At 54.1% G+C, this 21,442-nt stretch overlaps 1 protein-coding gene across 3 annotated transcripts; it reads left to right on the top strand.

Annotated features, from left to right (window-relative positions):
• Positions 1-1,780: 1,780 nt before the first annotated feature.
• MAN2A2 (mannosidase alpha class 2A member 2) lies at positions 1,781-21,013 on the top strand. Of its 3 annotated transcripts, none has more exons than XM_039479884.2 (24): positions 1,781-2,150; positions 3,697-3,846; positions 4,858-5,115; positions 5,183-5,327; positions 5,448-5,619; positions 5,966-6,093; positions 6,305-6,478; positions 6,873-7,059; positions 8,876-9,053; positions 9,355-9,557; positions 9,718-9,900; positions 10,064-10,178; positions 10,385-10,452; positions 10,599-10,764; positions 11,237-11,440; positions 11,734-11,856; positions 12,091-12,205; positions 12,487-12,620; positions 12,829-12,970; positions 15,862-15,995; positions 16,314-16,388; positions 17,867-18,061; positions 18,200-18,310; positions 19,489-21,013. In XM_039479884.2, the coding sequence occupies exons 2-24, from the start codon at positions 3,715-3,717 to the stop codon at positions 19,639-19,641; spliced, it is 3,495 nt and encodes a 1,164-aa protein (XP_039335818.1). In that variant the 5' UTR covers positions 1,781-2,150; positions 3,697-3,714; the 3' UTR covers positions 19,642-21,013. The 3 variants fall into 3 exon arrangements, with proteins under 3 accessions (XP_039335818.1, XP_039335817.1, XP_010347892.1); XM_039479883.2 differs by having other exon boundaries at positions 11,237-11,473; XM_010349590.3 differs by lacking the exon at positions 16,314-16,388 and having other exon boundaries at positions 11,237-11,473.
• The last annotated feature ends 429 nt before the right edge of the window (positions 21,014-21,442 follow it).

Genomic DNA, 21,442 nt, shown 5'->3' with positions numbered 1-21,442 from the left:
ATTTGCTGAGTTCCGAGGCAGTACAGGAGACTGGGAAGGCAAGTCCCACAGTCATGCAGTGTTCAGAGAGAAGGCCTGGAATGAACAAATAGCTGGTCTCCCTGACATAAGGTATTTGACAGGTTTTGGTTTTGTACCTGTGTGGGTTGGGAAGCTAAAGAGCTCCCTTTAATCTCTGAAAAGCAGAACTTAAAGATTTGAGACAGACAGAGACTGACCAAGAGGCAGAGGTTAGAATAAGCTGAGATCATGCCACTGCACTCCAGCTTCGGTGACAGAGCAAGACTGTCTCCAAAAAACGAAAAAAAGGCCGGGCGCGGTGGCTCAAGCTTGTAATCCCAGCACTTTGGGAGGCCGAGGCGGGTGGATCACGAGGTCAAGAGATCGAGACCATCCTGGTCAACGTGGTGAAACCCCGTCTCTACTAAAAATACAAAAAAATTAGCTGGGCATGGTGGCACGTGCCTGTAATCCCAGCTACGCAGGAGGCTGAGGCAGGAGAATTGCCTGAACCCAGGAGGCGGAGGTTGCGGTGAGCCGAGATCGCGCCATTGCACTCCAGCCTGGGTAACAAGAGCGAAACTCCGTCTCAAAAAAAACAAAACAACAAAAAAAAAAACACCATAGTCAAGAAGCCCAACATGAAAGAATACATACTTAAGATTCTATTTTAAGAAGTTCAAGAACAGGGAAGACTAAGTTACAGAGAAGTCAAAGCAGTGCTTATGTCTGGAGTGTGCTGATGGAAAGGGGTGTGAAGATGTAGGGAAAAAGGTTCACCATGGTGCCCTCACAACCATTGCATGGGCCACACAGGCAAGGCTGGACCACAGGCTGACAGCCACTATGCTGTGCTTAGGGACTGCTTGACCACTTGACAGAGGGGAACCTTTTGGGTAGATGAGAATGTCCTACGTTTTGATCTGGGTGGTGATTATACTTGTGTATGTATTTAGCAAAACTCATCAAGCTGTACACTTAAGATTTATACCACATAATGTAAACTTAAGATTTGTGCCTCAATTAAAAAAAAAAAAAAACACCAGAGAACAAACAAGAGTCCTTGAAAATTAAGATTAACACCAAAATGAGGCTGAGCAAGGTGGCTCACGCCTGTAATCGCAACACTTTGGGAGGCCGAGGTGGGCGGATCACCTGAGGTCAGGAGTTCGAGACCAGTCTGGCCAACATAGTGAAACCTTGTCTCTACTATAAATACAAAACAAGAGCCAGGCGTGGTGGCGGGCGCCTGTAATGCCAGCAACTCTGGAGGCTGAGGCAGAATAATCACTTGAACCTGGGTGGCAGAGGTTGCAGTGAGCCGAGGATCATGCCTGGGCAGAAGACCGAGACTGTCTCAAAAAAAAAAGAGAAAAGAAGAATGTGGACTTAATGGAGATGTCCACTGCAGTATGGATTATATTTTAGAACTGTTAACAACCTAGATGCCCAGTCAAAAGAGAACAATCAAGAGTCTGCGTCTCCTTCCCTCGCGGGCAGGAAACAGAGCAGGGAGCAGGCACAGAGAGGAAAGGGCCGCGCTGTATCAGCAGAAGGCAGCACCCCCGTTGCCCGAGAGGCGCCACGACAGAAACCTACGGCTGTCGGGGCTAGGCAAGGCGAGGCCGCGGTAAACGCACCCCGCTGTTGGCCGCCGAGGCGGAGGCTGGCGCTTTGGTCGCTGCGGGACGAGGTGCCTCCTCAAGCAGGATTCCGAAAACATCCAGTTGCGCGCCCTCCTGAGGTTCCGTCGCGCTCCGGGACCCGGCCTGCTGCGCCTGCGCACTGCGGTTCCGCGGAGCGGGCCCGGGAGGCGCCGGGCGGGGGACCGCGGCGGCCGGATCTTCTGTCGGCTCCGCAGGGCGTACGCAGACCGGGGTGGGCGGCGCGGCTGTCCCCGCCCCGCGTGCTGGTGGGTCCGGCGGCCTCAGGGTCTGGCGGACCCGCGCGGGGCGGGCGCAGCGCAGCGCGCCGGCGGCCCTGAGCCCAGCCGGAGAGCGGCTGCGGCGCTCGGAACCGGGGGCGACGGGTGGGCGGGCACCTGCCTCCGCTTGCGTCGCTGCCTGCGCGCGGGCCGCTGCCCCCTGGCAAGTGAGGGCCGGCAGGTCGGCAGACGGGGCCTTGAGCTGCTCGGAGGCCGGGCGTTGACGGTAACGGGCCGTGTGCGCCGGGGGAGGGCGGCGGGAGGGTGAGCGGCGCTGCGGCGTCAGAGGGGCCGAGAGGGGGCGCCGGGCTGCCTGAGGCCCGGACCGGGCGCCTATCTCTGCGGTCCCCGGGACCGACGGAGTCGGGACGGGTGGGTAGGGAGAGCTGGCGGCAGGTGCCTGCCCTCAGTGATCCAGCTCTCTCCCCAGCTCCACCCACCTTGGCCTGGACCCAAGTCTCCAAAGGCTAAAAATATTGCCCGGAGGCTCCTGAGTAGAATCAGATCGCGCTAAGTAGGGCACAACGCAGAGGCGACAGAGCTCCTCGGCCTCAGGGCCCGCGGAGCGGACTCCGGAGCGCGGTCCAGCCCACGCTGGGCTCAGCTGTTAGCGCCCTCCCTCCCTCTGGAGCAGGCAAGCGGGGCCCCAGGGCGGCGGCGGCGCGGGGCACGGGGCTTAAGTTGCCTCGCAGCCGGGCCGGCCCTTCCCTACCCAGGGGACCTTTAGCATCACTGCAGGCTTTCCAAAGTCCCCTAAGTGCTCTGCAAACCGCGGCTGGAAGTTTCCCGCTGCAGGAATCGGCACAGGAAGAGGGAGAACACGTAGGGCTCGCTTTATGCTAGAAACACAAGCATCTTTCATCTTTATTAGAAATAAATTCATTCTGTGTTTCTGACTCAGGGAGGATCTGTGCCAGGCACTGTTTCTGGTGAGTGCCATTCTGACCCAGAAGGGCACTGAGAAAGACTTAACCTATCAGTCTCTGGGTTCTGGCTAAACCTTTAAATCAAACAAAATAGAGACCAGCTTATTCACCTGAAACTAGGAGCCCATGACCGAGGAACCTGAGCAGGCCCCTCCTATCTAGGCAGGGAAGCTCTTGTCACCTGGAGCTTGTGTGGTGAACGCCAGTCAGAGCTGGGACTCTCATCCTGGGCCCATTTTTCATAGCACCAGCCAAGGGCGAGCATCCTCTCCACCCTAGGGGCAGAGCTGCTACCAGGACCAGGTGGGGCCAGCTCAGTACTACCTGTGCTCTGAGTTTCATCAAAGACGGTAAAATCAAGGCGGAGTCAGGATCCCCAACTAGCGTTGGGTTTTGGCACTTCAAAGATGGCTTTTTTGGGGGGAGGGACAGAGTCTCCCCCTGTCGCCCAGGCTGGAGTGCAATGGCCCAATCTTGGCTCACTACAACCTTTACCTCCCTGGTTCAAACGATTCTCCTTCCTCATCCTCCTGAGTAGCTGTGATCACAGGCATCCACTACCATGCCTGGTTAATTTTTTTTTTTTATTAGTAGAGATGGGGTTTCACCATGTCAGTCAGGCTGGTCTTGAGCTCCTGGCCTCATGATCCACCTGCCTTGGCCTCCCAAAGTGCTGGGATTATGGGCATGAGCCACTGCACCCAGCCCAAAGCTGGCTTTTTTATTGGAGCCAGGTGAATGGGTGTTCCTTGGGAACAGCCCTCAGGAACTCACTGGGGCATTTGGTGGAAAGACTGCCAAGGGGATTTTGCATACTGGAGCTACAGATGGTGTCCTTCCTTCCAGGTGTGTGTGGAGGCCAGTATGAAGCTGAAGAAGCAGGTGACAGTGTGTGGGGCTGCCATCTTCTGTGTGGCAGTCTTCTCGCTCTACCTCATGCTGGACCGAGTGCAGCACGATCCCACCCGACACCAGAATGGTGGGAATTTCCCCCGGGTGAGTCATGCCTGGTTGCTGATTTCTTTGTATACAAGTCACCTGGGCTCGGGGTATGGTCCCTGGCTGGAGGATAATGTCAGTACAGGACAGGAACCTTCCTTCCTAACAGTCAGGTTTGGTAGAAACTCTCAGCTAAAAACAGTGATGGCAAAAAGAAGGAAGGAAGAAGGCCGGGCACGGTGGCTCACACCTGTAATCCCAGCACTTTGGGAGGCTGAGGTGGGCAGATCACGAGGTCAGGAGTTCGAGACCAGCCTGGCCAATATGGTGAAACCCCATCTCTTAAAAATAGAAGAATGAAGGAAGAAAACAAAAAAGGCAATGAATATTGTTGCTCTGTTCTCCTGAATTCTTTTTCTTTTCTTTCTTTCCATTTCTCTCTTTCTCCCAGGCTGGAGTGCAGTGGTGCGATCTTGGCTCACTGCAACCTCCGCCTCCTGGGTTCAAGCGATTCTCCTGCCTCAGCCTCCTGAGTAGCTTAGCTGGGACTATAGGCACCTGCCACCATGCCCAGCTCTTTTTTGTATTTTCAGTAGAGACGAGGTTTCACTGTGTTGGTCAGGGCAGTCTTGAACTCCTGACCTCAGGTGATCCACTCACCTTGGCCTCCTAAAGTGCTGGGATTGTAGGCGTGAGCCACTGTGCCCGGCCCCTCCTGAGTTCTTGGCACACATTGCTAATTGATTATAGCATTCTTTGCCATTAAGCCCTGATGAAATCCTTCTCAGCACAGGCAACACCAATTGCTGAGACTAGGTATGTGAAATGAAATCTTTGCCATCCCTGAGCTAGAGTGATGGTTCTCCCAGCCCAGGTGGAGTGTAGTTCTCAGTGGTGCTGTGCATACCTCCCTTGATCTGAACGGCATCATCTGTCCCTGTAGGTCCATGGTCTGGCCTCAACAGATAAGGGAAGAATTGTAGTCGGGCCTCAGGTGGCGGACCCCAAGCAGAGACCCTCCCTGTGGCATAGGGAGCTGTGGGTGATTGCTTTCTGGTTTTTTGGCAGAGCCAAATTTCTGTGCTGCAGAACCGAATTGAGCAGCTGGAACAGCTTTTGGAGGAGAACCATGAGATTATTAGCCACATCAAGGACTCCGTGCTGGAGCTCACAGCCAATGCAGAGGGCCCGCCCGCCCTGCTGCCCTACTACACAGTCAATGGCTCCTGGGTGGTGCCGCCAGAGCCCCGGCCCAGCTTCTTCTCCATCTCCCCTCAGGACTGCCAGTTTGCTTTGCGGGGCCGGGGCCAGAAGCCAGAGTTGCAGGTAAGGTTCAGAGCCGGTGGGGACCTGCAGCAATAAATGGGACACTGAGCTGCCTCCCCTCTGGCAGATGCTCACTGTGTCGGAGGAGTTGCCATTTGACAACGTGGATGGTGGCGTGTGGAAGCAAGGCTTCGACATCTCCTATGACCCACACGACTGGGATGCTGAAGACCTGCAGGTGTTCGTGGTGCCCCACTCTCACAATGACCCAGGTGAGGACCCTGCAGACTCCTGGGAGCTGGAGTTGGAGTAGGATTTCTGATGGCCAGTGCAAGGGAGGGACGTCAAAGAAGATGGTAGCATCCTCAGGGGACCGTACATTGGCTCCCCAGGCTGGATCAAGACCTTTGACAAGTACTACACAGAGCAGACCCAGCACATCCTCAACAGCATGGTGTCTAAGCTTCAGGAAGACCCTCGGCGGCGCTTCCTCTGGGCAGAGGTCTCCTTCTTCGCCAAGTGGTGGGACAACATCAATGCCCAGAAGAGGGCTGCAGTCCGAAGGCCAGTACCAGGCAGGGAGGCTGGAAGGGCCTTCTTCAAGCCCTAGGCTGGGTGGACAGGTCTTACATTAAGTTGTGGGTGCCAAGGTGGCAGGGAGAAGCCCAGGGAGCTGTGGCAGAGATGAGTGATGGTGGGAAGAAGGCAAGAACAGATAGAGGTCCCGAGATAAGCAGGGCCAGGACAGCGTGAGATTGGCTGCAGGGAAAGGAGGGCGAGTGTGTGTTCTCTTGGTTGTGAACTTGGGAGAACTGGTTCCGTGAGGCCCGTGCACACAGGCCCTGACATCTGGTTGGCAGGACTAGGCAGAGTGTTCTACTCTATCCTGAGTGTGAGTCTTCAACTATAGGCTGGTGGGAAATGGGCAGCTGGAGATTGCGACAGGAGGCTGGGTGATGCCGGATGAGGCCAACTCCCACTACTTTGCATTGATTGACCAGCTCATCGAAGGACACCAGTGGCTGGAGAGAAATCTCGGTAAGTCCAGGCGTAGGCATGGGGGTCTGACCCCCGGGCTGGGCCCACAGTGCTATAGCAGGGGTGGTTCCTTTCTGGGCAGATTCCACCCTGTGGGCCTGGTATGATGTCATCTGTCCACTGACAACCAAGACATGAGCTGGAGTCCAGCACCTGGGAGGCCAAGAGGGCAAGGCCCTGAGGTCCTCTCTGGCTTCCATGCCCTACCCAGGTGCAACCCCCCGCTCTGGCTGGGCAGTGGACCCCTTTGGATACAGCTCCACCATGCCTTACCTGTTGCGCCGTGCCAACCTCACCAGCATGCTGATTCAGAGAGTGCACTATGCCATCAAGAAGCACTTTGCTGCCACCCACAGCCTAGAGTTCATGTGGAGGCAGACATGGGGTAAGGCCAGGTAGGGTAGAGGGGGTCACCGCAACATAGTCTTTACTGGGGAAGAGCAGGGCTATCAGAACTAAGACCCCCACTGTCCTTCAGAGCAGACCAGCAGTCACTGGTGTGAACTGCCAGAAATGGTCCCACCCTCTGGTTAGGGGAGGGTCACACTGACCTCTGGCCTCTGCAGGGCCTTCTGTCCCAAGGGCTTCAGCTTGCCCTGTGTGCCCGTCCCATCAAGGAACCCTCCGTGTCTTTCCTCTGGACTACATACTCCCTCTGGCCCTAGGTCCAGTTACAGCCTCATGTTCTATGAGGGCTGCCTTTAGCCCTAGCAGATCCTTGCCCTCCTGACGTCCAGAGGCTGGCTGTTGGCGGTGACTACATGGTATGTCTTCTGCAGACTCGGACTCCAGCACAGACATCTTCTGTCACATGATGCCCTTCTACAGCTATGACGTACCCCACACCTGTGGCCCGGATCCCAAGATCTGCTGCCAATTTGATTTTAAACGCCTGCCCGGTGGGCGCATCAACTGCCCTTGGAAGGTGCCACCGCGGGCCATCACAGAGGCCAACGTGGCAGAGAGGTATCTGCTTCCAGCCCTTTGGCTTCACAGAGGAGTCAGGAGGCCTAGCTCTGGTGTGGGCTGTGCGGCATGGAGGGTGGGCTCAGGTGGCGAGTTGAGGCCTGCCTCATCTGCATCAGCAGCTCCTTACCAAGTCTCCTGAAACTGGAATGGCTCCAGCAACCACCTTTCACAGAATGCTTTCATTTTCTCACATGAGTACTTTCTGGTGCCCTAACAAACTGCCAGGGCCAGCTGACAACTTCGAGGTGAATGATTCCCAGGTGAGCTGTTGGATCTTACAGACTTTGGGCTCACGCACATTCACTTAGTGCCAGTGTTCTGACTGGGCTTTAAGTCAACTACGAGAATCCATTCAGATCCACATTCAGTCCCACGAGACAGCCTCCAGTGTCTGAGAAAACAGACCTGTCCCCTTTGAGAGGATGTAGGGACCCCTAAGGATGTCACTCTTGCTGAATTCAGGCCTCGGGGGAAAGTATTAGTTAAGAGTTGACACAAACAGCAATTTAGACAAAACCTTAAGAATATAACAAGTTGGACTGGTTTCTGTGTTGCAATGCTCTGATTTCTCCATAATGTCCAGCAGTTGAAACGTGACCAAAAGGAAAGAAAGTGGTCTTTTGTTTCCAGAAGTCTGAATGCTGATTCCAGGCAAGAATCTAGGGCTATGAAGGCATGATGTTTCTTAAACAGCAGTTGCGATCAGTGAGGCTGGCCTAGGTTTACAAGAACAGGCCATGAAAGGTAACCAGGTTCTCCTTTGAAAGGCTTACTAAACTGCTAAGGTAGGGGAAAGTGGTATTTGAGGAATCCTCTCATGAGAACAAAGTAGAAAAGTACACGCTGGGCCAGCGCCACTAAGTAGATTAGTTGACTCTTTGGACTGTGATATTTATAACATGCCAATTAAAGCAGGAGGAGCTTCTGCTGGTGTGCCACAGGGCTCTTTTTCTAAGTGATTTTGTCAATAATTTCGATGAAAAGAAAATAAGTGTTTATATATAGTTCCTATTATGTACGAGGCACTATTCTAAGTGTGTAATAAGCATTCATTCAATTCATTTAATTTAATTTTTTTTTTTTTTTTTGAGACAAAGTCTCTGTCACCCAGGCTGGAGTGCAGTGGTGCGATCTCGGCTCACCACAACCTCCACCTCCTGGGTTCAAGTGATTCCCCTGCCTCAGCCTCCTGAGTACTTGGAATTACAGGTGTGTGCCACCACACCTGGTTAATTTTTGTATTTTTAGTAGAGACAGGTGTATTTTGTATTTTTAGTTTCACTGTTGGCCAGATTGGTCTTAAGCTACTAACCTCAGATGATCTGCCTGCATTGGCCTCCCAAAGTGCTGGGATTACAGGCTTGAGCCACCATGCTCAGCCCATTCAATCTATTTTCATTCTTATAACATATGGGTACCTACTGATGTTATCCTTACTTTGCCAGAAATGGAGGCTCAGAGAAGTTTTTGCCCACAGTCGCTCAGCTAGAGTGATGTGGCTCCGGGATCCAGACTCTTAACGCTGGTGCTGCATCGCTAACTGGTGGTCAGAATGAGGCGGGAGTGTCAGAACCAGGATCCCAAAAGATCTCAACAGCCTAACATAAAATAGAACATGCTGACTGTCAGAACTGTCCAGAGAACACTGGATTCCCCTGGGACTCGGGTTCCTGTCCCAGGAGGTGTCCGTCTGTGCTGAATCACTCCTTAACAGACGGGATGTCTTTGAGCAGCTTGCTGTAGGGATGGCTGTGCGTGGCACTCTTTTCCTGCTGAGACTTCACGTTGGGCCCGTGTTTTTTTCCTGCCTCAGGGCAGCCCTGCTCCTGGACCAATACCGGAAGAAGTCTCGGCTGTTCCGAAGCAACGTCCTCCTGGTGCCTCTGGGAGATGACTTCCGATATGACAAGCCCCAGGAGTGGGATGCCCAGTTCTTCAATTACCAGCGGCTCTTTGACTTCTTCAACAGCAGGCCTGACCTCCATGTGCAGGTGTGAGGGGCACTTGGCTGGGGAGGGGGCTTCGCAGTGCTGCAGCCCACCCTTTCCTATGAGAATCCGTGTTCTGGGTTCCCAACTCCAAAGCAGGGGTTCCCTCCCAGTTCTTGGGCAAGGTACCCTTTTATGTCAGAATTCAATCCCAGGCTCCCTCACTTCTGTCAGATCCAGAATGGCAGGATGTACAGTTCCTGCTTCGAGCCCAGAGCCCCTGCCTCACCCCCGACTGCAGCACTGTGGCCAATTTCCAGGAGGCTCTAGAACTGATGGGAGTGGGTTTTTGGGGTTCCCACAGGCCCAGTTCGGCACGCTTTCAGACTATTTTGACGCCCTGTACAAGAGGACAGGGGTGGAGCCAGGGGCCCGGCCTCCAGGGTTTCCTGTGCTGAGCGGGGATTTCTTCTCCTATGCGGACCGGGAGGATCATTACTGGACAGGCTATTACACTTCCCGGCCCTTCTACAAGAGCTTAGACCGAGTCCTGGAAGCCCACCTGCGGTGAGACCCTGTCCCCGCTTCCAGGCTAGAGAGGGTAGAGTCAGTCTTTGGGGTTTAAGGAGGGGCTCGATCAGCTCAGAAGGGAATGGATGGATTTGCAGAACATGGGTGGGCCCTGGGGAGTGGTGCAGGCTGGCAGCTAACTTCTCTCTCTGGGCAGGGGGGCAGAGGTTCTCTACAGCCTGGCTGCAGCTCACACACGCCACTCTGGCTTGGCTGGCCGGTACCCGCTCTCTGACTTCACCCTCCTGACAGAAGCTCGGCGCACACTGGGGCTCTTCCAGCATCACGACGCCATCACTGGCACTGCGAAGGAGGCTGTGGTGGTGGACTATGGGGTCAGGTGGGAGCCTTCTCTTCTCCCTCGTCAGTTACCCCACCCACTGTCCCAGAGAAAGGACGTTGGGTGTTGAGGGGGTAGGCCGGCCTGGGGCTTGTCTTGCTGACAAGGCAGACAGCTTCACCGAGCTCATCTTTTCTCCTTTCCTCTCCTGTGCCACCCACAGGCTTCTGCGCTCCCTTGTCAACCTGAAGCAGGTCATCATTCATGCAGCTCACTATCTGGTGCTGAGGGACAAGGAGACCTACCACTTTGACCCGGAGGCGCCCTTCCTTCAAGTGGTGAGCCCTTCCTGGGTCTGCATGGGAACCCTCCAGTTTATGCAGTTCCTCCCAAGAGCTGCTGGACGAGGGTGCTGCTCCTCTTTCTTCCTCCCCATCCGATGAGTTCTGTGTCCAGTGCAGCTGCTGGTCCATACTCAGGAGAGGCGGGGTGGGAGGAGGCCGAGCCCATGATGGTTCTTCCCTTCCGGCCCACTGAATTCCAGGATGACACTCGCTTAAGTCACGATGCCCTACCAGAGCGCACAGTAATCCAGCTGGATTCCTCACCCAGGTAAGCTGGACCACACCAGGTGCAGAGAGGCAGAGCCAATTCCTGGCTCTGAGGCCCCTCTGGGCCCACACTTTCTGAGCCACTGCAGGGCACTTGCCCTGGCTTGGAGCCACAGCCTCCTGCGTCATCCTATCTTCTACGCACAGGTTTGTGGTGCTATTCAACCCGCTGGAACAGGAGCGGTTCAGTGTGGTGTCCCTGCTGGTCAACTCGCCCCGTGTGCGCGTTCTTTCAGAGGAGGGCCAGCCCCTGGCCGTGCAGATCAGCGCACACTGGAGCTCTGCCACCGAGGTGGTCCCTGACGTCTACCAGGTGAGGCAAGGGCTCGGCAGGTGGGCCCCTCCCTGCCCAGTGGTACCAGCCTCTGAACCTCCTGTTTGGGGCCCTGCCTCCTCCCCAGGCTGGGGACAGGTGTCCTAGGGAGGAGGGGTTGCCCCGCAGACAGGCACTCTTGGGATTTGAGTCTGTCCTTGAAAGGAAGGGGAAGGTTGATATGGTAATAGTAATGGTTAAAGTAGCAGTTACAATGCCCTATCACTCAGTCATTCAGTATTTATTGAAAGCTTAATGTGGGGTTACCACTTCATGCTTTTTCAAATATCACTTGAGAATTATAAAGTCTGATGAGAAGGAAAGTGCAAATCATGTCACCTCCACGTTGGAGGAGGGGCGGAGGCCCCAGCAGGTACAGGGACTTGCTCAGGCCTCTGTTAGTAAGTGAATGCTCCAGCACCCCTGTGGTGAATGCTGTGCCCCCGCTTTCTCACCCCTCCTATGCCCACAGGTGTCTGTGCCTGTCTGCCTGCCAGCCCTGGGTCTGGGCGTGCTGCAGCTGCAGCTGGGCCTGGACGGTCACCGTACGCTGCCCTCCTCTGTGCGCCTCTACCTGCACGGCCGGCAGCTGTCCGTCAGCAGGCACGAAGTGTTCCCTCTCCGCATCATTGACTCTGGCGCCAGTGACTTCGCCCTCAGCAACCGCTACATGCAGGTCTGGTTCTCAGGCCTTACTGGGCTCCTCAAGGTAAAGGGCCAGGGTGGCGGAGAAGGGCTAGGGCCAGAGTAGGGCATGTGTGGTGGTGGCATTGTGCAGAGCTGCCTCCCAGCCCCGTGAGCACGCTGCCACCCGACCCACAGTGGACCTGAGCCTGGGCCATCTCAGCTCCAGGTTGACAGCATGGGGAAGTTGGGCGTGGCTCCTTGGGGAAGCTAGTCACGTCCTTCCAGGAGGCAGGCCTGACATGCTGGTGTGGGGCCAGGGGTCAGGGCTATGTTTTTCGGCAGAGCATCCGAAGGGTGGATGAGGAGCAGGAGCAGCAGGTGGACATGGAGTTCCTTGTCTATGGCACCCGTACGTCCAAAGACAAGAGTGGAGCCTACCTCTTCCTACCTGATGGCGAGGCCAAGGTACCCTAAAGATGCCTTGAGAAACCTGGTAGGCCCCAGGAGATCTCAGTAGCAGGGAGGGCAGGAGGGGCACAGGCCTTCCCACAGGTTTATTACTGCCTGCCGGGGGCCTTGTCTTTGCTGTTCAGCCTACGGATATCTGGGAATAGGTGCTCTCTTGCCCAAGTCTGGGCTGGCACCGTCCCCCTTTGCCCTCTGTGCCGCAGATTCAACAGCAATCTGCTCTTTCCGCAGCCCTACATCCCCAAGGAGCCCCCCGTGCTGCGTGTCACTGAAGGCCCTTTCTTCTCAGAGGTGGTTGCATACTATGAGCATGTTCACCAGGTGGTCCGGCTTTACAATCTGCCAGGTGAGCCCCGCACACAAGGACAGGTCTGGTAGGAGGCATGGGCTCCACAGCTGTGGTGCATTCTTCCTTCTGCTGCATCTCTGTTCATACCTCTGTTCTGTATCATTTGAGACAGGGGTGCTCCATTCTCTTGGAGAAAAAGTCATCCAGAAGTGCCCTGGGACTTTCTCAGGAGGGTGGACAGAGCCTCTCCCCAGCTCAGCTCTAACCCCCCAGCCCAGCCTCTCAGCTGTAGTTCAGCCTCACACCTCTCCATGCCCCCACTTTGTTCCTGTGCCCAGGGGTGGAGGGGCTGTCTCTGGACATGTCATCCCTCGTGGACATCCGGGACTACATCAACAAGGAGCTGGCCCTGCGCATCCACACAGACATCAACAGCCAGGGCACCTTCTTCACAGACCTCAATGGCTTTCAGGTGATTCCTGGGTCTGGGTCTTAGAGACCCCACAGAGTAGAACTTGGACTGTGTTTTTGCCCATATCACAGGCCTTGGGGGATGATCTGTCCTGATGGAGAAAGAGGAATGAGAGGCGAGAATGATCAGGGACTCCTCCAGGCTGGAACCGCTTGGGGCCCACATGGTACCCAGGTTCCCTTGATCTCTGCTGGCCTTGCCCCTACAGGTGCAGCCCCGGCGGTATCTGAAGAAGCTCCCCCTCCAGGCCAACTTCTACCCCATGCCAGTCATGGCCTATATCCAGGATGCACAGAAGCGCCTCACTCTGCACACTGCCCAGGCCCTGGGTGTCGCTAGCCTCAAAGATGGTGAGTAGGGCCCAGGAGCTCTACAGAAGGTATCAGACAAAAAGAAGCCTGTCCCACCCTCCAGGTCTTCCTGCTCTGTTGGCCTCCCTTGCCTCTTTCTGGTCTGTATCACCTCCAGGCTTGGAGAGGGGGCAGGCCATTCAGAGCTCTTGCGCAGGAGGCAGGCACCTGCTGTCCCCCTGTCTCCTGGTGGAGGCAGCAGTGTAGGCAACTGGGTGGAGTGTCCTATTGGATCCCCTGAAGAACTGTCAGGGTTACGACTCTTGGAGCCAAAAAAAAGAAAAAAACTATCAAAAAGCAAGACTAGGCACAGTGGTTCACTACTGTAATCCCAGCGCTTTGAGAGGCCAAGGCAGAAGGCCAGGAGTTTGAGAGCAGCCTGGGCAACAAAGCAAGACCCAGGCCCTAAAAAAAAATTTAAAAATCAGCCAGATGTGATGGCATGTGCCTCAGCTACTCAAGGGGCTGAGATGAGAGGATTGCTTAAGCCCAGGAGTTGGAGGCTGCAGTGAGCCAAAATTGTACCATTGCACTAGAGCCTGGTGACAGAGCGAGACAAAGTCTAAAAAAAAAAGGCAAGAAGCATCAGGATATTAAATAGTGGTTCTCAGCTGAGGTTTGCAACCCTCTTCTGGGTGGGGATGAGAGTAGGGACAGCTTGTAAAGTACCCTCAGTGTTATGATGAAATATTAAGGAAATGAGAAAAATACTTATGGTTTTCCTAATAGTGATCATTAAAAGAGAGAATGACATTCTTTTTTTTGAGACAGAGTCTCACTCTGTCACCCAGGCAGGAGAGCAATGGCATGATCTTGACTCACTGCAACCTCCTCCTCCTGGATTCAAGCGATTCTCCCTGCCCCAGCCTCCTGAGTAGCTGGGATTATAGGCACCCTCCACCATGCCTGGCTAATTTTTGTATTTTTAGTAGAGCCGGGGTTTCGCCATGTTAGGCAGGCTGGTCTTGAACTCCTGACCTCATAATTTGCCCACCTTGGCCTCCCAAAATGCTGGGATTACAGGCATGAACCACCACGCCCGGCCTTTTTTTTTTTTTTTTTTTTTTTGAGATGGAGTCTCCATCTGTTGCCAGGCTAGAATGCAGCGGCGCAATCTTGGCTCTCACTGCAACCTCTGCCTCCCTGGTTCAAGTGATTGTCTTGCCTCAGCCTCCCAACCTCTAGGTGGGACTACAGGCGCACACCACCACATTCAGCTAATTTTTGTATTTTTAATAGAGACATGGTTTCACCTTGTCGGCCAGGATGGTCTCCATCTCTTGACCTCGTGATCTGCATACCTTGGCCTCCCAAAGTGCTGGGATTACAGGCATGATCCACTGTACCCGGCCAAGAATGGCGTTCTTAAGAATCAAAACAGAGGCATGGGGAGCACTGGCCTGGAGTCACACCCGGGTGGCTAGTCACACTGACAGGCTCTGCATGGCCTCCATATCCTCAGGGCAAAATGAACAGTTTGCACTTGGTGGCATCCAAGATGCTTGAGATCTGTCTCTGGGTCAAGGCTGTGTGTCACCCGATGGCTGGTGATCGTGGGAGGAGTGTGCCCTTCTCTGCTAGGATCCCCAGGTCCATCTATGTCATGACTCCTCACTGCAGCTCAACATCCCTGACTGATTTTCTCCTCTACCCCTCTGGGATATGTGTGTGAAGAAATGCCTGTCTTCTATACAAGGGATCTGTTTTAGGGTTTTCAGACATCTTTCTTTGATTGTTCTGGGTAAAAAGACTGGGTGACTACACACATTAGTAAGGACTGGAGAGAAGAAAGAGAGAATAAGGGCCGTTTGTCCCTGTGGAATGTGGGTTCCTTTGAGATCTTTTTTTTTTTTTTTTTTTTGAGACGGAGTTTCGCTCTTGTTACCCAGGCTGGAGTGCAATGGCAAGATCTTGGCTCACCGCAACCTCTGCCTCCTGGGTTCAGGCAATTCTCCTGCCTCAGCCTCCTGAGTAGCTGGGATTATAGGCACGCGCCACCATGCCCAGCTACTTTTTTGTATTTTTAGTAGAGACGGGGTTTCACCATGTTGACCAGGATGGTCTCGATCTCTTGACCTCGTGATCCACCCGCCTCGGCCTCCCAAAGTGCTGGGATTACAGGCTTGAGCCACCGCGCCTGGCCCTCCTTTGAGATCTTAAACAAGAAAAGCTGCACCTACCTCCAACATCTGCACACACTGGGGCCTCTGTCCCCAACACAGCCATTCGCCAAGCATATTCTAGAAAAGAAAGCAGTGGTGGTCACCTGCCATCTCTTTTTCCCAGGGCAACCCCAGATGACACTTAATATGAGCCTCTGCCTGACTTGCCATCTGGGTGTCCTTTCCATGCCCTGCTTTTAACACATGGACAGTCAGCAGGCAAAGCCCAAGACTGGCCTGCTGCAGCTGTCTGGCTGTCTAGTGTAGAACAAGGGCAGTAGAGCATGTGTTTTAGTCATGAGAAAACCTGCCCAACCTGAGCAAACCTGCCCCAGATTACAGAAGTATGCAGCAACACTAGCCATGGCTGTTGATCTCAGTTTTTCATTTCTGGTTTATTTTATTGTATGTAAACCATCCTGATTTGGTTTCCTGCCTGTGCCCCTGGGCCCGGTCCCTACTCCTGAGTCCCAGAGTATGGGGGGTTAACTGCCAGGGCCAGCCTGCCCCTTTCTGGGCCTGTGTTTCCTCATCTGCAAAATAAGGGCACAGGATCAGCCCCTCGCCAGGTTCCCTCCCAGCTCTGGGAACCCATGACCTCTCCTGAGTGACTCACCTTCTGTCACCTTCTGTCCTTTCCCTCTGGGCCTGTGGCTGGGATTCTCCTTCCGAAGGTCAGTGTCTGCTTGGGGGTAGGGGCAGGCAACACTCAACAGTTTGCTTCCCCAGGCCAGCTGGAGGTGATCTTGGACCGGCGGCTGATGCAGGATGACAACAGGGGCCTAGGCCAAGGGCTCAAGGACAACAAGAGAACCTGCAACCGTTTCCGCCTTCTACTAGAGCGGCGCACTGCGGGCAGCGAGGTAACACCTGGGCCTGATGCCCAGGGGGCCAGGTCTAGCTAGCCCCTGGGGGTCGCCTGGGGGTGTCCAGCCTGGGGCTAGAGGAGGGCGAGGGCTAGAGAAAGTAGGGCTGAATTCCTGGGGTGGGGGAGGCAGTCTGGCATTTTGTGTCCCATTTCACGCTGCCTGGCACCTTCCTCTCCTAGCCGTGCCCTGTCATCTGTGCCCCTCATGTTTGTCTCCCACTTTCCTCTGTGCTACCCTTCTCTGCCCTGCCCCAGCATTCTCTAAGCCTGTGCTCCAACCCTGCTCATCTCATGGCTTTCTTTGCCCCACCAGCCTGACTTTTTCTCCAAACTGGCAGCCATGTTTAGGGGCTTGATCTTTCACAGCAGCAGGAGCGGTAACCTAGAGGTAAGGGTCAGCGCTGGGAGCGGGGAACTAGTGCGAGCCAGGCGTAGCTGCGCCGGAGCCCAGGCGACAGAGCCACCGCTCAGTCACTCACACATCAGATAGATACTGAGCACCTGCTTTACTGTGAGGACCCAGAGGGACTTAGAAGTGCAGACAGTGCTGACTCTCCCAGGTGTTTATTCGTGAGTAGGGGTGGCAGAGAAGCCGTGTATGTAGAAATGCAAGGTAGAAAAGGGCTCTTGTCTCACTGATCCTGAGGAGCAAGGTAATATTGTGGGCCAAGGAGGACAAGGAGGTGTCACCCAGGCGTGGCGTTGATGAATAGGGGTGTGATTTGAACATGTGAACCAGGCGTAGGGTAGGAGGCAGAAGAGACGAGTCGGGGAACAGCAGTGAGTTCCTTAGACAGACTGGAGCTATGCTGTCAGTATGGTGGCCAGTAGCCCTGTGTGGCTATTTAATGATAACAAAATCAAGTAAAAAATTGCTTTCTTATTCCTACTGGCCACACTTCAAGTACTCAGTGACCACAAGTGGGCAAGTGCCATATTAGAGCATGCAGTGTCAGCTATTTCCATTCTTGCAGAATGTTCTCTTGGCCGGTGCTGGTCTAGAGCATTGGGGGAGATGAGGGCAGGCGGCAGAGCCCTTGAGTGCCTGCTAAGGGGTCTGGACCTTATCCTGGAGGCTAAGGAAGGAGCTGAGCATGGAGGGACACTCTCAACACTCTGCTGTCAGCATGTCAAAATGGTAGTAGGGAGCAGGTTGGGCCTGTGGGGAGGCAGACTGGAGGTCTCCCAGTGACAGCTGTTCAGGCAGGACATGCTGAGTAAGTTGGGGGTGGCTCTGAGGACACTGCTGTGGTGAGGCAGAAGAGGCTTTAGCATTACCTGGGAGTGCAGAGGGAAGTGAGAGATGCTGGGCACTTGGAAGGAGGGGAATGCCAGGATCAGAAGTCCAGAATATTCAGCCCAGGCCTGTGAGTCTCATGTCTAGGTGAGCTGCTAAGGAGTAGCCCTGCCGGCATAACCCTGGCAGCGCTGGGCCTGGGAGCCCGGCTAGCATGGTGGTTGTGGTGTCACACTTGAAGCCACAGGATTCCCTAGAGCACTGTGGATTGGAGCCCCGTGCTCCGTGGTGAGGCTTGTGTCTGCCTATCTGCCGTCCTCCCTGCACTGTGGATCTGTGTGTGAGGGGAGACGTGGCTGATGAGACTGGGTTGCTCATGATAGTGTTATGCTAGCAAGGAACTAAAAAGTAGAGAAGAAATAGTGTAGTGAAATACCCTGTGAGTTGGGTGAGATGGGAAGTGTCCACACTCGAAGGGTTAGAGGACCCTCTCCTGGAGGCAGGCTCGCCCTTGAGTCCAGGCACGCCAGGAAAGCTCTTTTCAAAGGAACTGACCTGGGTGTGTTTTTATCCTACCTCATCCTCTCCCCTCAGCCTGGCTTCACCAACGTCTTCGGTGAATTTTGCAGGTGCACGATAGCCACTCCACCAGCTACCCATCCCTCCTCAGCCACCTGACCTCCATGTACCTGAACACCCCAGCGCTCGCCTTGCCCGTAGCCAGGACGCAGCTCCCAGGCCCTGGTCTGCGCTCATTTCATCCTCTGTCTTCCTCACTGCCCTGTGACTTCCACCTGCTCAACCTCCGTACACTCCAGGCTGAGGTGAGTGTCCCACTCAGCACCAAACCTCTAGTACCAGGTTCTGCCCTTTCCTTGCCCACACACCTCCCTGTGCCAGAACTGTCTCACTCAGCTCTGAAAGGCCTGTGCCCACTTCCCCATGCACTGTCTGTCATCTAGGAGGACACCCTGCCCTCGGCGGAGACCGCACTCATCTTACACCGCAAAGGTTTTGACTGCGGCCTGGAGGCCAAGAACTTGGGCTTCAACTGCACCACAAGCCAAGGCAAGGTGAGCAGGGCGGGGAAATGGCACCTGGGAATGACAGTCGGGAGCCTGGTAAGACTGGGCTGAGATTCAGTGACAGGCTGGGAGTCACTCCAGGGCTTTCTGAAGAGAAGGGGGAGCTGTGGAGACTTTTTCAGAGGTCCCGAGGTCTGGTGAAGTTCCAGACAAGGCAGATGGCTTGAGAAGCTTTGTTTCCTGAGCAGGGACCTCTAGCAAGCAAAGTGGAAAACACCAGAAATAGAAAACCAGAACCGATTCTGTTGTTACTTTTTAAGCTCATATCAGCTGGCACAGGTAAATGCCCCCCTGGTGCCAGGTCCTCTGCTAGGCTCCAGGGTTTCAGAAGTGAACCAAGACATGGTCACTGTTCTCACAGAGCTCACAGCTCAGTGGAACGGTTCCTACCCTGAGATCTGTAGGCAGGCTTTAGGGGTGAGCAGATCTTAGCAAGCCTGTGAGACTGGATACATAAACTTCTTACATACACTCATATGTAAGAAGGCATGGTGTTGCTGAGAGGGGCCAGAGCTGGAGTGCAGTGGCGCGATCTCAGCTCACTGCAACCCCCGCCTCCTGGTTCAAGCAATCCTCCTGCTTCAGCCTCCCGAGTAGCTGGGGTTGCAGGCACCTGCCAGCATGCCCAGCTAATTTTTGTATTTTTAGTAGAGACGGGGTTTCTCCATGTTGGCCAGGCTACTCTCAAATGCCTGATCTTCGGTGATCAGCCGGCCTTGGCCTCCCAAAGTGCTGGGATTACAGGTGTGAGCCACCACACCTAGCTGAGATTCTTAAAGAGGTAACGAGGTAGGGGCCGGGCGCGGTGGCTCAAGCCTGTAATCCCAGCACTTTGGGAGGCCGAGGCGGGTGGATCACGAGGTCGAGATATCGAGACCATCCTGGTCAACATGGTGAAACCCCGTCTCTACTAAAAATACAAAAAAAAAACATTAGCTGGGTATGGTGGCGCATGCCTGTAATCCCAGCTACTCAGGAGGCTGAGGCAGGAGAATTGCCTGAACCCAGGAGGCGGAGGTTGCGGTGAGCCAAGATTGCGCCATTGCACTCCAGCCTGGGTAACAAGAGCGAAACTCCGTCTCAAAAAAAAAAAAAAAAAAGAGGTAACGAGGTAACAAACTGTAGGAACAGCCAGCACAATCCTGCACCTTCTCTACTCTCCACAGGTAGCCCTGGGGAGCCTTTTCCATGGCCTGGACGTGGTATTCCTGCAGCCAACCTCCTTGACATTACTGTACCCTCTGGCCTCCCCATCTAACAGCACTGACGTCTATTTGGAGCCCATGGAGATCGCTACCTTTCGCCTCCGCTTGGGTTAGGGCTGCCTGTGGCCTGAAGAGAAAGTTCATTCACAGGGACTGACTGCCTCTTAACATGAAGATGGTTGGACAAGCCACATGGGCATCCTGTCCTGATCTGCCTCCCACAACTGTGACAGACTGGGCTCTGCCCTCATTTTCTGTTTATTGCTGCTGCTGTGTTTTGGGGGCAACCCACAAACCCAGTGATGGGTAAATAGGGCAGATGCCAGTGAGATTAGGGAGAGAAAGCCCTTGGTCAGAGTGGGCAGTGCCAGGCTCTGCTTTGGGTTGTGAGTGGACACCCAGCTGGGCACAGGCTCAGACACCCATCTTTTTTCCAAAAGGGGATATAGGAGAAGTGGAAGCAGACAGAAGAGGTAAGGGAGGCTATGTGGGTAACAGCCCAGCATCAGGGTCACTGTGGACAACAGCCGGCTCTAGGGGAATCCTATGGTTATGTAGAGACTCCATGTCCTGGTGTGATAAGCAGGGTCTGAGTGACTCTGGAAGGAGAGGGATGGGGACCCAGAGTTAGCAGTGGGGTGGAGCAGTAGAAGGAATCACAGTTTCTCCTAAGAGTCCAAAGGCCTCGCTGCTTTCTGTGATGGCTTTGCTTTAAGTGCCGCCTGTCCTGCACGCCCTGGCTAAGAGGCTGCAGAGTGGCAGGAAGGATTCGCTAGAGGTCATAGGTCACTTCAGGTAGCAAGACCCCTGGCAAACTGGGCACGTGGCCTGTGTATTGATTTGTGGGATGGTGGCAGGGGCATGGGGTCCTCCGCCTTGCCTGAATCCTCTTTGGCTTCCATGCTGTGTACGCCGCCGTCCCCAAGAGCTCTTGTTATGGCAGGCAGTGGGGATTGGTCCTACTTTCTCTGGAAGGGAAAGTTTCCAAGAGCCCATGTGCTTGGGCAGCTTAAGAAGGCGTTCAGCACCATGCCTGGCAGGCAGGCCTTGACACTTCACCTTTGGTCTATCCCTCTGCAGAGGGATTCAGTTCCTGGCATGTAGGGACTAGGGCATGTAGAGTAAGTGAGGAGGCAGTATGGCTGTGCAGGAGCCTTCGTTTCAGCTTCAGTTCATCTATAGATGCTGAAAAGATACTTGGTAAGATTTTAAATCCATCCCTTATTAAAACTCTTAGTAAATTAACTCTGGAAAGAAACATCCTAACCTAGATAAAGGTTTGTGTCAGAAACCAACAGTTACTGGCATTCTAAAGGGTCAAATGCCGCAGGCATTCCCATTAAAGTCAGAAACTAGCCAAGGGCATGCTATTTGTCAGCAATGTCCCGGCACTACTCCTGCAACAAGGCAGATGAGGAAGATAAGGAATAATTCTAATATCGTTATTTGTAGACAATAAAACTGACTACTGTAAAATCTAAGAGAATCAACTGAAGACCTGTTCAGAGCATTCTGTAAGTTGACATCGTGTTCCTGTCAACATACTGGTTTTCCCCAAATCAGCTGATAAATTCAGTGTAATTCCAGTCAGATTGATACTTTGGAACTGGACAGTTGTAAAGTGCATTTGGGAGAGTGAATGTGTGAGAACACTAAGACCACTCTGAATGATGATAAGTTGGGGGGTGGACTGCTGAGGGGGAAAAGGCACTCCTGCCAGATTCCCAGAGGACTCTCGCGCCACCATTACCTCACGCAGTGTGACCTGAAGGGGGTCAGACAGACAGGAGAGTCCAGAAACAGACCCAGGACTACAGGGATTTAGTATATGGTAAGAGGGATGTTTTAAGTGGGGAAAAAGATGGATTATTTAATTAACAGTACTTTGAGAGCACTAGCTATCAACGTTAGTTCT

This window comes from Saimiri boliviensis, chromosome 5 (assembly GCF_048565385.1).
Source record: "Saimiri boliviensis isolate mSaiBol1 chromosome 5, mSaiBol1.pri, whole genome shotgun sequence".
NCBI classification, from domain to species: Eukaryota; Metazoa; Chordata; class Mammalia; order Primates; family Cebidae; genus Saimiri; species Saimiri boliviensis.
This window is presented reverse-complemented; position numbering and strand designations above follow the sequence as displayed.

What these genes read in the sequence shown, in the direction of transcription:
- MAN2A2 (XM_039479883.2), top strand. Translation starts at nt 3,715, where the DNA reads ATGAAGCTGAAGAAGCAGGTGACAGTGTGTGGGGCTGCCATCTTCTGT. An exon ending in GAGGCCAACGTGGCAGAGAG is followed by an intron (nt 7,060 to 8,875) that starts GTATCTGCTTCC and finishes TTCCTGCCTCAG; the next exon opens with GGCAGCCCTGCTCCTGGACC. An exon ending in CAGACCTCAATGGCTTTCAG is followed by an intron (nt 12,621 to 12,828) that starts GTGATTCCTGGG and finishes TTGCCCCTACAG; the next exon opens with GTGCAGCCCCGGCGGTATCT.